The sequence below is a fragment of the Merops nubicus genome, unplaced genomic scaffold (genome assembly GCF_000691845.1).
Source record: "Merops nubicus isolate BGI_N331 unplaced genomic scaffold, ASM69184v1 scaffold23915, whole genome shotgun sequence".
Lineage (NCBI taxonomy): Eukaryota > Metazoa > Chordata > Aves > Coraciiformes > Meropidae > Merops > Merops nubicus.
The window spans coordinates 1-16,956 of NW_008610624.1; the positions used below are offsets into that span (position 1 = coordinate 1).

General features: G+C 45.8%; 1 protein-coding gene across 1 annotated transcript; it reads left to right on the top strand.

The window, feature by feature from the left end:
• Positions 1-337: 337 nt before the first annotated feature.
• AURKAIP1 (aurora kinase A interacting protein 1) lies at positions 338-1,812 on the top strand (the record flags this gene model as incomplete). The annotated part of the gene is made up of 2 exons (XM_008940978.1): positions 338-786; positions 1,705-1,812. Coding segments are annotated over 2 exons (557 nt in total), but the record flags the coding sequence as incomplete, so codon positions are not given.
• Positions 1,813-16,956: the final 15,144 nt, after the last annotated feature.

Here is a 16,956-nt window from a genome sequence, read left to right on the forward strand (position 1 = left end):
CTGTCAGTGTTGTGTAGCTCTGGCCTGACCTCTTTTAGGCTCAGGAGGGGATTCCTTGGCAGCAGAAAGGGTTAATGCAGCCACCAGTTGGTAGCCACTCCAGCATGCACTTAGTTCACACAGTAAACTCTTGTCTCCTGTATTTTAGCAGATGGTGTTACAGCAATGATGTGAAATTCCAATTTAAAAACACTTCTTGCTGTTGTGATAGGAACAGGATTTTTCTAAGCAGCTTCCTTCATTAGGTTATTGTGGTGGTTTGAGAGCTGAGCAGGGCTGTTCTTAGGACCCTGTTTGAAAACTTTGCCTCTTAAGTGAAATTCTTTTCTCCTCAAAGGCCGCCTGCTGCCAAGATCAGTGTCTTCCTTTCTTTGCTATCCCTCCACCCCTGCACACTATAGCACGCAGCCATCGAACAAGAATGGAGCCCAGCCTCAGCAGTGGTACTCTCTGGAGCCTGAGCTGGAGGAGATGCTGATCCCCAGGAAGCTTTCCATCAGCCCCTTGGAGAGCTGGCTGACAGTCAGGTACTCCCTCCCTGCGGCAGAAGTCCTCAGCGCTCAGGGAGGAGCTGGGGAGGAGCCGCTGCGGCAGTACCACTGTCCCCCAGCAGAGGATGGAGCTGATGCGGGGGAAGGAGAAGGAACTTTTAACAACAGCCTCCAGTGTAAGAACGTCCTGAGCATCCGGAGGAGGAAGATGAACCGGCACAAGTACAAAAAGCTGCTGAAGAGGAGGAAGTTCATCCGGAGGAGGGTGAAGGAAAGTCGCAAGAAGAAGCGTCAGGTGAGCTCGGGGTCAGCAGCACTTCAGTGCCCCCACTTCCCAAACTGGCCTCTGCTCAGGACTGGGTGGTGTTTCTAAGTGGGACTGATTTGGGGAGGAATGGCCAGAGCTTGGAGAGCCTTGATGGGTTCAGTGTTTACTGGTACAGCAGCTGGTCCTGTGTGTTACTTGGGCGTCCTCAGGAGCTGCACGTCAGGATGTTTCTGTGCTTCTAAACTGTGGGGGGTGGTCACTAGATGTGACTTTTATTGCATGGCAGTAGCTTGTAAATGCACGTGGCTAATGAAGAATTGCAGTGCTTGTGTGAAAGGTTATTTCACATGTATATGTTGTATCCAGGAGACTGTTTTATTTCCAGTCTTGCCAACAACCTCAAGTGTTTCCTGTTGTCTTGTTTTGTTTGAAAGCCTTTTACTTCCCTGCCCAGGAGGGGTAGGGGAAGACATGGGCCTTCATTCAAGCTGTAGCTGTTCTCATTCAACACTACCTTTCAGCAGTCTGTTAGGTTTGCTGGGATGCAGCTTAGTTCATTCTCTGCTAATTCTCATCTGCCCTAGGTGCAAATTTGGGTTCATTTTAATTCCATTTCTTCAGATTTGTAGGAAGTGGTGTTGAATGCTTTATGATGGAGAAATCCTCTGATTTTTCTTAGTTTTAATTTCCTATCTTCTCAGTTTTCCTCACACAGATCTTTTAAAATAATGCTACCAAGATCCTTGTGTGATTTAATGTGTGTTCAGCAATAAGATTAGCTGTTTTGACACTTAATTTTACACTATTTTGACACTTAGAACAAGCATTTGTTTGCTTTTAAGTCAACCTAGATTCTCCTTGGGATGCAGGAACAGGGGCTGAATATTTGTGTGTTGCTTTTGAGCTGTCTTACCATTTTTTTCTTTCTTATTTTCTCTGTTTTAGATAAAATTTGAGAAAGATTTGGAGCGCATCTGGAAAAGAGCTGGTTTGAAAAGTCCTCCTGCAGGATGGCAAACACCCAAGATATTTCTGAAAAGTTCAAAGAGATAAAAACACTTTGTAATGAGCTTTAACCTTGTAACTGTCATTAAACAATATTTAACATCGTGGATTACATTTAGCCTTTTTCTGAGTGTGGTGGAATTAGGAGGAGGAATCTTCCAATCCTGTGGAGTGGATTTGCAAGGAGAAGTTGACAGCAATATGCTTGTCCTCCCCCAAAGAGCTGGGAGAGCTCTTGTGTGGTGACTTGGTGCTGCTGGGTGCAGTCCTGTGCTGCTGCCCCAAGCTGTGTGTCTGGGCAGAGCTGTCTCAGGCTGCAGCTGAGTTTCTGGAGCTGCTGTTTAAGGTTTGCTGAGCAGTGTACTGCAAGAACAGCTGGTTATGGGAGATGGGATAGCAGAAATAATTCTTCTGCTTGTCTATAAGACACAGGCTGTTTGAAAAATTCTGTTTAAAATTGCATTCTTTCATAGCCTTATGATAGAAGGACTGGTGTTAACTGGTGAAACAGGAACAGGATCAGAGTTCTACAGAATATATCTACAAAAGCTTTAATTTTCCCTCACCTGAAGCCTCAGTGTGCATTAGGCACTGCAGGAGCATCCTTAAATGCCATATTTACCTTTTCTGTTCTGTTTTGTGCAAATAAAAAAAGAAAGAATGTGTTTGTATGGTTGACCCCTGTCATGCAGAACATCCAGATATTGGTAGCAGTAAAAGTTCAGAGCTAATTACTCATTAACTACAAAAACTGTTTTCTGCCTGGGGCAGCCCTGTTGTAATCAGCTGGTTTTGCATGATGGAGGAGAGTCCTGAAAGCTGTGAAAAATAGAGATGTTTAAAATAAACCCTGCCAAAGGACTTGGTACCTGGCTTTTGGGTTGGGTTCTGCTTCTGGTTTTTCTGTTTGGGGCAGTGAACTGTCCCGTGTGATTTAGCAGAGGACTTGGTACCTGGCTTTTGGGTTGGGTTCTGCTTCTGATTTTTCTCTGAGGCAGTGAACTGTCCCGTGTGATTTAGCTCCTCCCTGTGTTCCAGCAGATAGATGGGGTGGACTGACCTCTGCAGGACAGGAGGGAAGAGAACAAGCTCTCTGAGGCTCGTCCTTCTGCAGTGTTCAGGGAAGCCACCCTGAAAATGCATTTCTTTTACCTGCTAGGAGCAGAACAGCTGACTAAACTGAGAGGGAAGGAAATAAATGCACCCGTGGAACTCACTGCGACAAGGTGCAGTTTAACCTGGCAGCAGGAAGGACCAGAGACTCCCGGCGGTGTCCGAGGTTCGTGTCCAGCTCCCTGCTCTGCTTGTCGGTAGGTGGCAGTGAATTCAAAGCCTCAAACTCCCCAGCTGCTCATGCAGAGGCTGGCTGTTGGTGTTGGTGTTGCAAGGAAAGGGCACACCCACATTTACAGAGTGATTCGTCTTGCTAGAGAGCTGCTGGTATTGAAGTCCTGCAGAAACATGTGGTTAGCACATTGTTTTTAGGTCTTTTTTTTTCCCAAACCATATGTTAACAGTAGGCAACTTTAATTAAAAAAAAATAATAAAAAGATGTTCCATCTTTTTCATGCTTTAAATAGGAAGGAATTGCTTTTAATCCAGAGCAGCAGGACACTCTCATTCAGCTGTCAGGATTTCAACCAAGAGGAGGATGTGTGAGCCTTAGAAACAGCAGGCAGGAGAAGATTGGGTGTTGATTCTGCCTTACAGGTTTGTTAAATATGCAGAGTGCATCTGGATGTTTCTAAAATACCAATCCATGTCCCTGCACAAAGACTGGTAGATGAAAGGCCTGAGGGAGCCCTTTGAAGCCACGTCCAGGTCTTCTTTCCCCCAGTCACACTTGGTTTAAGAGCCTTTGTGCCAGCATCTTCATTGTCTGTCAGTCCTGCAGCTTCTCTTACCAACTCCTAGTCTGAGCTTGCTGGTTTTCTGTCGAGGGTGATCAGTTTGCACAATTCCAGGGGATCTCTGGCTGCTGAGGAGCTGGAATGCTTTGGAGTTACACAGAGCAGAAGACTTTATACAGGCAGCAGGAGCATGCTGTGCTCATTTGTCTGATCCCAGTTTTGAGGCTTATTCTTCCCTGATTTTTGTCTTGCTTAATCCTACAGCTTGCATCTTTGTTCTCTGTGGTAGTCTCTCAATCTACAAACTGGCCAAGGTTGTGTTACCTGGTTTTATCTGCCAAGGCTTAGGCTGGTCTAAACTCTCTCTAGTTTGATGTAAAACCTCTCCTGCTCATGAGGGAGCAGCACGATGGGGCTGTGGAGGACAAACTTGGACCTTGTGCTCATTCCTGCAGGCAGAGAGCTCTGTGGGCCATTTTCCTGGATGTGCCAGCACCACCACCTTGCTCTCTAATTTGCTTTTAAATTGGGATAGGAACTAGAAAAGAGAATTATTGAAATAGTGGGAAATGAAAAGTGTAATCATTCAGTTCCCTGTGATGTTCCAGTGCAAGTGAATTCTTGTACTATGTTACATTGGGGTATTTGGATGGTGAATTGCAAGGCTCCAGGAGGTAAAGTAGCTCATTAAATGGTGTGCTCTCTAAGTAGTAGTTCAAATTATAGCCTGCCAAGAGTAGTTGTTACTTTTACATACATTAGACACAATTACACTAATCACATATAGAAGCCTGCAACTACTGTGTAATTTCCAAAAGTCTGTAAACCACCCAGAGCAGTTATTGCCAGTCTTGGTGATATAAATGCTGTGTTCCTGTTTGCTGAAGTCCCTCAAAGTCTCTCTCAGGATTTGTATTTTCTGTGTGGCAGGTCCTGCAAAGACTCCATGTCACATGGCACTAACCAGATAACACACACTGGGCTTTGATCCACTTCCTTTCACCCTCCTGACCACAGGATGCAATTTTAAACTCCCTCTTACTTTCCCAGAGAGAATCAGATGAAAGCTGGACCTTTTTTTCTGTAGGGGGAGCACGAGTACATAATATACTACTCACAAAGCTTTATTACAAGTTGCTGTTCCTCTCCAAAACGTGTGTGCCAATGTGCTTGCACACTTAGTAAATGTATGTGTGTGTTTGTGTGTAACTGCTGTGGTAGCAAAAAAACAGGCAAGCAAAATGTCTGAATAGAATTAGTTTGTTAAAGGAAAAGGGAAAGTCCAGCAGTTGATACAAGAGGTTCTGTCCTTTGGAAGTCTTGCACTTACCCCACAAAGCATGTTGGAGTGTTGGCTGGTCTGCTAGCTGTTAAAGCAGCCCTGAGGCCCTGCAGACAATGTGCTCCTGGATCCCCTCTCCCTGCTGTCCTTGGCACAGGCAAGGACAGTTTGCTGGCTGTCCAGGAAGGAGTCATGTGGAGAGGAAGTGGAGTGGAATGTAGTGATGGCTTCTCCAGCTCCTGCTCTGAGACCAGACCTGAAGCTGATTCAAAGCAGGAGCTGCATGGGTTGTGATGGGGCTGGAGAAGGAAAACACCACTGTGAATCAAGGCTCTTTGTAGAGATGCAGAAGGGTTGAGTAGCCTTAAATGCTGAAGCTTGAGGAGCCTGGGAAAAAAAATTGCTGTTGGTATTGCCCAGACAGTCAGGTTTTGTTAGGCTGTTGGACTGTCACCATGAAAGAGCCCAGACTGAGAGAGTTGATTCAGTGTTGTGGGATGCTCACTACACCTGGCTGCACATGACTGTAGCAGCAAAGGTGAAAAGAAATAATCTTCCTGTAGCTGCTGTGTTGGCTCCTGGTAGGTAGTGTGCCTAAGAACCTGATTTTTTGGAGTGTGGGGTTTTCGTGGTGGTGATGGTGGAGGTTTAGGGCTGGGGGGATGTTGTTTGTTGGGTTTTGTGGGATTTTTGCATTGTCTGGGGTTTTGGTCGTGTGGTTTGGTGTTTTTGTTGCTGTTGTTGATTTGTTTGGTTGTGGTGGTTACTTTGCATCAGAAGAAGAGGGTGAGGGTGATGCCTTTTCCTTTGCTGCAGGGGGATTTTCCCACCTACCATAACCCTGGCTCTGGAAGCCCAAGTTCTTTCTGTGTCTGTTCTGTGGAAACTGTTCGTTCTTCCATGAGTTAACTCAAGACCAGTGTTGAGAAGAGTACAGGTGAGCCCATGTCAGGGAATGTTTGTGAGCACGTGATGTACAGAACACACCTTTGGGGGGTCCATAGGATCTTGCTCCTTCTGTCCCCTGACTACCACTGCCCAGTAATCCCTGAGCAGAACCAACATGCACCTTTACTCCAGGGAGCTGATATCCATATTAAATGGGGCACTTTCACATTAAAAACCATCAGAATGTTACTTGGGACAAGCTGGTGTATGTACCTTGGCTTCAGGAGCTCTGATTTGGTCCTTCTCAAAACAGGCAGGCAGCTCCACTGCAGTGGGTGTGAACCCCAGCCCATGGGTTCCAAGGCTAACAAACCACACGTGCTTATACTAGCCAAAAAGTCTGACTGAGGTGATCTTACTGCTCTTGCAAACAGCACCTGTGGATGGCTAAAATGACATCTTTTCTTTTCACTCTTCATGCTGTTCTGCTGTTGGCATTTCTGTTCTGACTGTGAAAACATCCTGGTTTGGGTTCACTTGGGCTGAGCCTGGTGGGTTGCTCTCCAAAAACAACAGCCCTCTGTATTGAAATTGGGGGAGCACTGCATTTGCAGAGCTGGAATGGTTTTGAAAAGTGGGTTTTGCTTTTCCTACTGATTTTTAAATTGAAATGGAAAAAAAAAATAATCAGTAACTGGAGCTCTTGTAGACATCTGAGCCAGCTTTAAGCAGTGTGGTGGCTTCCCTGTGGAAGTATCCCTTCTTGTTTGCCTTCCCCTACAAGACAGAGGGACAAAACTGAAACAAGGAGTTCTGTGAGGCAAGAGTATTTAAGAAGAGCATCTGATATGTCACTCTTGCATCAGTTCCCTGAAATAAGACTGAGTTCTTTAGTCTTGCTTACTGCATGGGCACTAATGCATCTTTCCTCTGTTATACTAGTTATAAAACTTAGAAGAACTATGACAGACTTGTCCCCTACTGTCAAATGTAGCTAAAATTGGCTATTGTGTTTCAAAATAATGGGAGGAAGGAGGAAGTTGAATTGATAGTGGGATCATACAGCTGCATGTACCTTATTTCATTAGGAAATGTCACTAAAATTTTGTTTAAATTAGAAAAGTAACATGAAATATTGGTCAAAATGAAATTTTTCTCTTGTTGACTAAACAAGACTTGGTGCTGATCAGACAGGTCTTGTGCTGAGGGAGTGTCATTGCCTTTGGTACATCTAGGTCTGGAGAAGACACTCCTGGAGCCTCCCAGCAGCTGCCAACACTTCAGGGTGTGATAACCCCTTGCAGAGTCATTGGTGTTAAGACAAGGATGGAATTCCTGAGCAAAGAGTCAGCACATCAGGTAAAATTCTAATAGCTTGCATTTTGTCAGGTTTTTTAAAGGAATTAGTAATTAATGGTAGGGTGCTTCTGGCTGAGCTTTATCACCAGCCAGTGAGGAACTGGTTAAACTTGAAGAATAAGCAGTCATACAAGCATGTGCCAAAGGGAAAGAAAAAAAGAGGTAGAAGAAACTACAAGAGTTCTAGTCAGCAGTGTGACTATGTGTAAACAGCAGCATGTTACTCACCAGCTCCATTCCCTGGGTGCTTTTGAGTCAGAGCCTCTTCCTCTACTGACAAAGCAGCAAGCTGATGGTGGGACAGCCAGCTGGAGTCTGTTCAGCAGCAGACTCAGCAGGTACCTCCTGGGGGCAGGATCTGTGACTGTCACCCTGGCTCAGCAGGCCTTGATTTGGCTTCTGTGACTGTTCATATTGTTTCAGTTACTGCCCAGAAGATGCTGCTGCAGATGGGTTTTTTTGCTGGTGCTTTCCCTAGGTCTCAATGGGCATCCTCCAGAAAACTCTTGGTGCCTAATTTTACTGCCTTTGTGAGGTGGGAGAATGCACTAGTGTTGGCTTCCTGCCAGCTGTGAGAAGTTCTGCTGTAGGCCCATCAGAAGGTGGGACAGAGCTAAGTGTGTCCTACTTTCAGATAACATCACCCCCCCTGTGGGGAAGGGAAGAGGGTTGTAGCCCTTGGAAAGACAGGAAAGGTTTTCTCCTGTGAGTAATTTATACAAAAACCTGGGACTGTGGAAAGAAAGCAAGCAGAAAATAACAATCTTGCTATCTGCAGCATCTCCCTGAGGGGTTCCTGGTTATGGGATGGAGCTGGGGAGCAGAGAGGAGAGCAAAGAAAAATACCCCTGTGTAGTTTTGGATGTGGTGTGTCCATGGAGGGAGAGCTGCTGCTCAGCAGGGCTGCTGGGCTCAAGGAACTCAAACATTTCTGCATTGCACTGGCAGAGCTGCTGCATTGGGTGTCATGGGGTTGTTCCCAACACTGAGTGTTGAGGCTGCTGAGGAGGATGAGTTTCTGTACATATGCAGGATCTGTGTTTTCTTCATCTAAACCATTCCCTCTGGACCTGTCTGTTGAAGGTAATTTTGCTAGTGCCATCATGCTGGATTATTTCACTTTTCCATAACTCCTCAGATGCCACTTGGAGAGCAGGCAGCTTTTGCAAGAAAAATTAGGCAGAGTTGCCTCGTTTTATTGTATTATTTAAGATCTAATAAGAAATGAGGAGCCAGAAGTTTCTGAGCTCTGACACGTTTCCTCTCTGACATTTGGCAAGGTATTAAAAAATGTTGTTTCTCATTTTCCTTTCTTTCTTAAAGGGGGTGAAGATCCTTTTCATCTCAAAAGGTTAAAAAGATAAATCTAGTATTGTGGTATAATACTCAAACCTCTGGATAGAAGGAGCAATGGTGTTGCAAACAAGTAGTTTGTATGTGGAGGTAGAACACTTGATTTCTAAAGGAGGCAAAGCAAGCAGCACCCTGTTTTCTTTAGCTGAAGTTATGGTTGCTAGGGTCCTCTTGGATGAATCTAGAGCAAATACACAATTCACATAAACTGCCCTTAAAAGTTGGCCAGGCTCCATGTCTGTGTGTCTAAATTTGGCAGCAGGGTTCTATTGCATTATGGAAAGCAACCTCCTTTCAGCAGCACTATTTTTATTTTGAATGCAGTGGCGTGCAAACCTGAGGTAGATAATCCAACTCTCTGGGAGGCAACCTTGGGGCACCCTTTTCAGAGCCAACCTATTAATTTTTCCACTCTTTCAAAAATAAGATGCTGTGCCTGGAATCCCACTGCTTAATTATTTTAGGCGGGTGCCATAGATGGGCTGCAATTAGTGTGAGGAATGGAGTTGCCCTTCAAAAGCTCTAGTACCAGAATGCTGTTCCCATGTACAGGGAGACCAGGAGATGTGGTTTGAGGCACAGTGCTGGTGGCCACAAAGAGGACACAAAATGTCATCTCTCAGCTAAATGTGTTTGCTCCCTGACTACTCTCAGAACATTTTGGTTCCTCACAGAAATAAACACTGCTGTGTGCCTGTGCCTTGAGCTTTCCCCATGCTGGGGACCTGTCCTGCTGCTGTTTGTGTGTGAGATTGCTGGAGAGCTGCTCTGGAGAAGGTTCTGTTCAGTCCTCTCCACTGGCACCGAGTGGGTGCTGTTAGTGGGTGATCACTGCTTTTCATTTTGTTCTGGCATGGAAGCCTGGCAGGTTCCTTGTGAGAAACACAAACAGAAATAGAGAATTAGGCAATAACAACTATGGTGTCAAAGCCTGTTGATGAGTCTTCCTTCTCCTTCCTACAGAGGGCTTCTAGGTTCAGACCTGGATGTTGGTCTTCTCTCTGGTAGGACAAGAAGAAATGGCCTCAAATTGCACCAGAGGAGATTTAGGTCGGATATTAGGAAACATTTCTTCCCTGAAAAGGTTGTCAAGTCCTGGCCCAGGCTGTCCAAGGAAGTAGTGGAGTCCACATCTAAAAGATGTGGTGCTGAGGGACATGGTTTAGTGGTGACCTGGCAGTGCTGGGGTGATGGTCAGACTTGATGATCTGAAAGGTCTCTTCCAAGCCAAATGATTCTATGATGAAGAAAAGAAGCAGCACAGAGCTTCCTGGTGATGCACCTTGCAGTCAGGGCCTGAGAGCTCTGTAACTTCTGTCATACTGCCAGCCTTGTGTTGTTGAGTGTCCCATCATGAAGTTTGGGCAGTAGAGCCAGAGCTTCTGCCTGGATGTCACTCTGCCTGCAGTGGGAAGGAAGGAGTGAGCTCCTGGCTCTGCTCTGCTCGTGGTCAGCCTGTTTGGGGTGCTCCAGGGGCAGCTGATCTGGGGTAGAACACAGAAGTACTGGAGAGTGATGCAGGATTTCTGGATGCTGTTCTTCAGTGGCCCTTGGTCCAGTTCCTTCTCCCCTCTCTTCCTCAGAACCTACTTTCCTTGTGCAGGGTTAACAATTCCCATGTAAAGTACCTTGGGATCTGGAATGAAGATGTGTTCAAAGTGCAGGGCTCTTCTGCAGAGCAGTGGGACCCACATCTGCCCCTCTGGTGCCTTTTTTTCTGGAATTTAGAAAGTGGGTGAGTAACAGCCAGGTGGAACGTGACAGTTCTGAGCTGCTGCCCTCTCCCCTTTCCTGAGAGAAACACACTGGCTGAGTAAATGTTCAAAGTGGTGATTTGATCCCTCAATCATTTCCTCCTGAATCTTGGTGCTGTCTACCATCTGCCAAATTGGACCAGGACTAGGTGTCTGTCCTCAGAGAGGGGGCCTGGTGGTTTTGGTGTGGGTTTGAGAAAGCTGAGATGCTGTAGAACCACAGCTCCCATGGGAATGAGTCAGTCCTGTCTCATAGGTTGGATACTCTTCTGTCTCAGGCACTTCATATTCACAAGTTAATTTGGAAGGACCATTTGTCAGTATAGATCTAGAATTTTTGGGGGTACTCAGTTGCTTGTGAGGAGCCCTGAAGAGAAGTCCCCTGGCTTCCTAGCAGCACATGGTTGCTGGCTGCTGCTGTGAAGCTTAGAGGAAGATTAACAGATGCATATACATGCACAGAGCCAACTACTGAAGTTATGATGGATGGTAACTCCAGATTTGCATATTTTTCCATCCCCTCAGGAACTTCATGGTTCATGTAATGATTCTGAGCTCATACCTGCTTTTTTTTGTTTTTTTTTAGTTCTGTGTGTTGCAGATGCTGCTGGCTGTCAGATTAGGCTAGGAGATAAATACATAATATTTTAAACAAAATAAAATGTGAAAAATACAATTCCACTGTGGTCTTCTGAACAGCAGCAGCAGGTGGTAATGACTCTGGTTTACCCTGGGGAAGCAGAATGCTGGAAAAGTTGGAGAGGCAAGAGGGATGCAGCAGGCCACTGTAAAGTTAAAAATCAGAGTTCTGTCCAAATTATGTCCGAATTCCATGGATCACTGAAGCTTTCCAGAGACAGGAAGGAGATTTTTGTCTAACTCTGCCCTTCAGTCTGCTTCCTTAGTCTTCTGGCAAGGTGAGTGTCCCCAGAGGAGAGGTGCCAGGGCTTGCCAGGCTCCCTGTGAGGACAGAGGTGGCACAGTCTCGGAGCAGCTGCCCTGGGCTCCCTTCCCAACTCTGCCACTGCTCTGCCTGTGAGTTTGGGTGACTCATTTCCTTTTGTGTTGTATGTCTCCCTCCTGCTCCTGTCTGTTTAGACTACAGGCTTTTCCTCCCAGAACCTGCCTGTGCTGTATGTGAAGCCTACCAGTGTGGAACAATAAGCACAGGTGAGATACCACCAGTAAAGAGACCCTTGCAAACATGAAGGAGGGACCAGAAAAAAACATATAATTTGGTGTCAGGTGTCTATTTTTAAAAGACATTATAATTGATGCAATCATGGCAAGCTACTTAAAATTAAATCTTTTTTTCTTCAAGTAAAACTAGATTATTTTTCTAGAGAAGTGCTTTTCCAGATTTCCCTTTTTTACATGCTTTGATTTATGCCAGAGACATTCAACTGAAGGGAAAACTATAATTTACACCTGCTCTGTGGATGTCAGTGAGGTGCTCCTTTGTGTCACTGTTTCCATTGCTGATTTGCTTGCTGCTTGTTGTTTTCCCATTTCTGATTGGTCCCTGGTTTTTTAGGGTGTGGATTCATGCTCTGAGGGGTATTTGTGGAACAGGAGGTTTTCTGGGGAAGGTTCTCAGCATGTGTAAACTGACATAGGTCCATGACAGTATAAACTTCCTGATTTATACCTGCTAAATATCTGCCTCTGGTGATTTTTTGGGCACGTCAATCCATTTGGCTTTTCTGTCCACACTGAACCCAGCTTTTTGGATTTCTTGTTATGGAAGAATCACCCAAATGTGTGTTTATCTTGGAAAAATAATCGTCAAGCTTCAGTCTGGAAGAAAGAAAAAAATCTGTGTTGGTTTCCTGGGCAATTTCTCTGTTTTTGTAACTGGTTTCTATTAATGGTTTTGAGATGAATCCCAGGAATCTGAAGCTGACTGCTTGCCAGCCAAAGGGGGTGATTTAAATAGTGCCATCCAGGGATGCCAGGGGACAGGAACCGCGGGGCTGCAGAGATGCCCCACGGCAGCAGATGCAGCCAGAGCTCCCTGACCTGCCCTGAGGACAGCAGTGCTGGGGGCATGGGCAGCTGCAGGCCTGCACACATGAACCCAGGCAGTGAGAGAGCCATCTGCCTGGCTGCACACTTCAGCTCCTTGTTGCTGCCTAGCCAAGGCTCTGCTAGGCAAGCTGCAAAGCTCAGTGCATCAAGCAGAAGATCAAAAACGTCTTGAGATGCCATCTAACTAAATATCTCACATACCTGGACATGAACATTCATTAATTTATGCTCCAGTGCCTTTGGTACGTAGAGAAGTGGAGCTTTCCAGCTGGAGAGACAAGACAGGAAGAAGTTGAACTGCCTGCAGAGGAGAGCCCCCAAATAACACTGTTCCTGGGCAACCCTCTCACTTGGCTTTGGGAGTATATCATAGCTTAGACCATTACACCCCAACATGGGGTGATTTGGTGGGCTTCACCTTTCTCTTTGCTGGAAACAGGTTCTCCCAGGAGTATTATTAACTCTTGCCATGACATTTTTTCATACCAGGTATAAAGGGTGTCAGAGATCTGCCATCCTCACACGCTAGGCATGAGTATTTGCCTCTGCTGCTGGTTTGGTGACTGCATCACAAGTGATAGCAGTGGACTCCAGTGAAATAAAACAAAGCAGAAAAACATCTGGCCAGACTCTCAACTTGTCCTTCTGAATATGCTCTTCAGAGGAGGCAGATCAGGGGCTTAAGCATTTATGGCTAGGGAGCAAACTTTGCAATGCTGGGTCTGTGAGAGGTACGTGGCTTGTTACATCACTGCAATAATGACAGGCTTCACTTGACAGCTCTGTTATTGTGGTTGGGTTTCAGTTTTGTCCTTTTAGTTCACAGCTCTTGCTGCAAGTTGGATTATTTCAGGCTTGCTTAAGGGATTCATTGTCTCTGAAAGATTTATTTTAATGAGAAAAGCTTTGGAACCAAATGAAGCCTCCCGGGAAAGACGTACCCTCTGGTCTTGTGTTCCATTGCTCTTTTCCATCAGCAGGCAGCTCTGAAGGCTCCCCCTTACCCACCCCAGACCTTTCTTAGAAAGAAGGAGTGAATGTGAACATGTGTTTACCCCTCTGAGTGTTACAGGTTGATCACACTACTGGCATGACAGGTTATTTGAGCAATTCCCATTAGAAGATAAATGGTGTCAGTGTGCATTAACCCTGAACTGCAGTACCTCTGTCTTTCTCTCTTTTGCTGTTTCCATGCAAAACTCTGGTTTTTTTTTGCTTATATTTTTGGCTTTGCAGGCTCCTTGCTACCTCTACCACTGTGTCTGTCCATTGGTACTCTTTATTCCCAAGCTGTGGCATTCCCTACTGCTTTTCAGTTCCAGGAATTATCCTTGCCTCTCTTCATGGGTAGGTATTTTTCTCCTTTCCTTTGATGGTGGCAGAGTACTGTGGGTCCTGTACTTAAAGAAGATCTAAAGAAGTTGTTGGTAATAAGCATGGAGTGTTGACAAATCTTGTACATCAATCCTTGTACTGTAATTTGTGTCTTTGTGTCAACAGAGCATTAATCCTAGCATTCCTGTTTAATACATAGCCTACATTTCTAGCTGTGAAAATGGGGTGGAAGTGGCCTCTACTCCTGCTTCCCAGGGTTAATGGTTCTCACACTTGCAAACAAAACAACAGAGGGTACCTCTTAGCATCAGGCCTTCTCCCCCATCTGATACTTGCTCAGTTTTTCTAGCCTGGTGGTCATCCATTCAGATTTATTGAGAGGTCTTTCAGTGCAGCCTGCAGCCATGGAAAAGAAAAATGTGAAAAGGGAAGAGACTGGGAGGAGGAACCTTCCTGGCAGACGTGGCTTCCCCGTTAGTGTTTCCCACAAGCCAGTTAATCCTGTGACCCCTGCACTAGCTTTGAGCAGGGCTTTGTTCCCTCTGAGTCACCAGCATTTCATATCTGAAATACATATGAAATTTCAAACATATGAAATACGTGTTTCATATCAGCATACACTTCATCTCTGAAGTACAGGTGATCCTGGAAACACAGGAGGCTTTCTCCTCCCTGCTAGCTTGATCTGTGATGAGGTGTAGAGCTCCAGGAAGCAAAACCACTTGTGTTGGTGCTGGAAGACTCCTCTCCCTTGCATGGCTGCAGTTGCTTTCTTTGGGCAGGGTTTGGGGCCAGGGTAGCCAGCTGTATATGCTGCAGTGGGCAGCTGCAGGGTGCATCTTGTTTGGAGAATCCATACCCAAAATATGTCTGGGACTGAGGAAGGAGAAGGGCTCGGGGGGGCTGGTCAGGTCAGCCTCAGTGGAGTGTCTTGTTAAAAATTCAGCTCCTGATGGGGCAAAGTGTTGACACAGCTGCCCTTCCAGGGACCCTTTGGACTAGCTTGGAAGACAGGACTGACTAGAGATGATGCAGAATTAGAGGAAAGGGCAAAGATCTGTGAAATAGCCGCCTCTGTCCCTTTCCTCCTCTCACCATGAACCCCAGAGAAGTGCTCTCTCCTTCCAGTGGGTGATTTTTCTTTAGGAGATTTCAGGAGGTTCAGCCTGCACTTGGCTTCTTTCAGTCAGGAAATAGCCAATTCGTGACAGCAGCAACCACAGCAATCTGCATCCATCCCAGAAGTCATGCAAGAAACAGCCAGTAACCTCTGCAGTGCCAAAGCTGGGAGGCAGAAAGGTGGAAAAGCAACCTGGGCTTGCAGCCTGGAAGGTTCTGTGTGTGGTTAAGAGGAACCAAGGGCAGGAGAGGGTGCTCTCCCTGCTGCCTGTGCAATAGGAACAGCTCCTCACCTCCCAGCCAGAGTTCTCCAGGCTGCTGTGATGCTGCAGCTGAACAAAAGGCTGTCAGCTCTGAGCCTTTCCTCTGGCTCCCTGGCCTGACAGAGACAACAGGAGAGGCTCCTTCTGCCACTAGACTTCTGGCTCAGGATCAGACCAGCACCTCAGCTGCTGCAGATGAGCCTTGCCTTGTTTGTGATGCCTGAGAATCCAGCAGCAGGTTTGCAGTTGAGGGATGTGGCACAGCAGGAGCCTTTGCTGCCTGCAGGTGCCCGTGGAATTGGGCTGACTCAAGGATCTGAGCCTGGCAAAGCTGAGCCTCTGGTTTTGTGTTGGGGTTACAGTCAGACTGGCCGTGTGAACGTCCAGGCTGTTGACACAGCTCAGCTCTTGAGGGTGGGAACTTGGACTGTATGTATCCAAGTGCCCACAAACTTCCCCACTTAATATAAACAACAGAGTTGAACTTTGTGGTGAAACTTGGTGGGGTTCTTATCTGAAGATTATTTTAGAACTTTTCACTAGAAGCAAACCAGCAGTTATCTGGATCTGTTTTGGACAGCATGAAGACCTGCTGGAATTATCATGAGGCTTTTTTCATGGTCAAATTATTCAATAATAGCAGCTCCAGTTTCTTGGAATTTCTTTGGAAGTGTCTGGTTCTGTCTGCTGCTGGAGGCACCATCCTGGACTAGTTCTGATTTAGTCTGGGTGTTTCCAAAGTTTCCCTTGTTGTAGAGTATAATTATTTAGATGGTTATTTATGTTTTTGTTAAAATGCTCTCCTCTTTCCTGAAAGGCAGCCCCTGCTGGGATGGAGGAAATCCATCTTCTGGTATGCTGGATGGTACAGAAAAATGTCAGAAGGAAAAATCCAAGTGGGGCAGTGAAGTGGATCTCCATGGAGTGCTCTGGGAAGGCTGCTAGCTTGTACTTTCAAGTCCCACATACATGTAGCCCTGTTCTGCAGATGGATGTTTAAGAACACTAAATTTTAATTGCTTTTCCACATTTTCCATTTGATAACTAATTTGTATTAAATCCACTAAATGCTGTTAACCATAAACAACAATAATCCTAACAATGGAATGCAAACAAACAGAAAGCTTTACCCTAGTTTGTTTTTTAACATATACTAGCAGTACCTGTGCCATTTCTACACTTGTGATTTTCCTGCAGGTTTTGCATTAAAAGACTAATGCAGTCACCCACATGGATTAGGTCTACACAGATTCAAGTGGAGCCCTATTCCAAGTCTAAAGCAACATTTGCCCCTTTCATACCCATATCTGAAAGCACTTTATGGAGCAGGGTGTTGAATATTTGGGCTCAGTGTCTTTTACCATCTTGTCCCACTTGAGAATAAAATAAATTTCTCAGCTGGAAAGGAATTGCTTTTTTCAGAATAAACCAGACTTGAGTGATGTGGAGGACAAATGTCTTAGCACTGGCAGTCAGCAGAGGAGACCAACTCAAACCAGTTCAGGGCCTGTTCTGAATGGCTCAGCCAGCAGCCTGAGCAGGCTGTTCCCAGGACCTGTGAAGGTTGCTGCCCTCCTCAGGTTAGGCTGCTAAACTTTCAGCTGGCATGAGGGCATGATTTCATTTCATGCCCTGCCATTTTAGGGAGCCTGTCCCCTCTGAAAATCCTGCTGCATCTAAAGAAGTAATCCCCTAAACTGAAAAAAGGGCTGTTTCTGATCAGCAGATGCAGGCTAAGGCAATCTGAACTCTAACTGCTCTGGGGGCATCTACAAGTGAAGGGAGTCTGTAAATTACCTTGTGTGAAGCAGTGTTTGGAGTTGAAGAATTTACTGCTTCTCTCTCTGCTCTTTGTCACTGATCTTTCTCAGTAACTGGCTGTGTTAATGCTCCTAATCATTGTGGGACCTGGTGAAAGGGTTATATCAGCACAGTTAAATACATCATCACAGGCTTTAGGA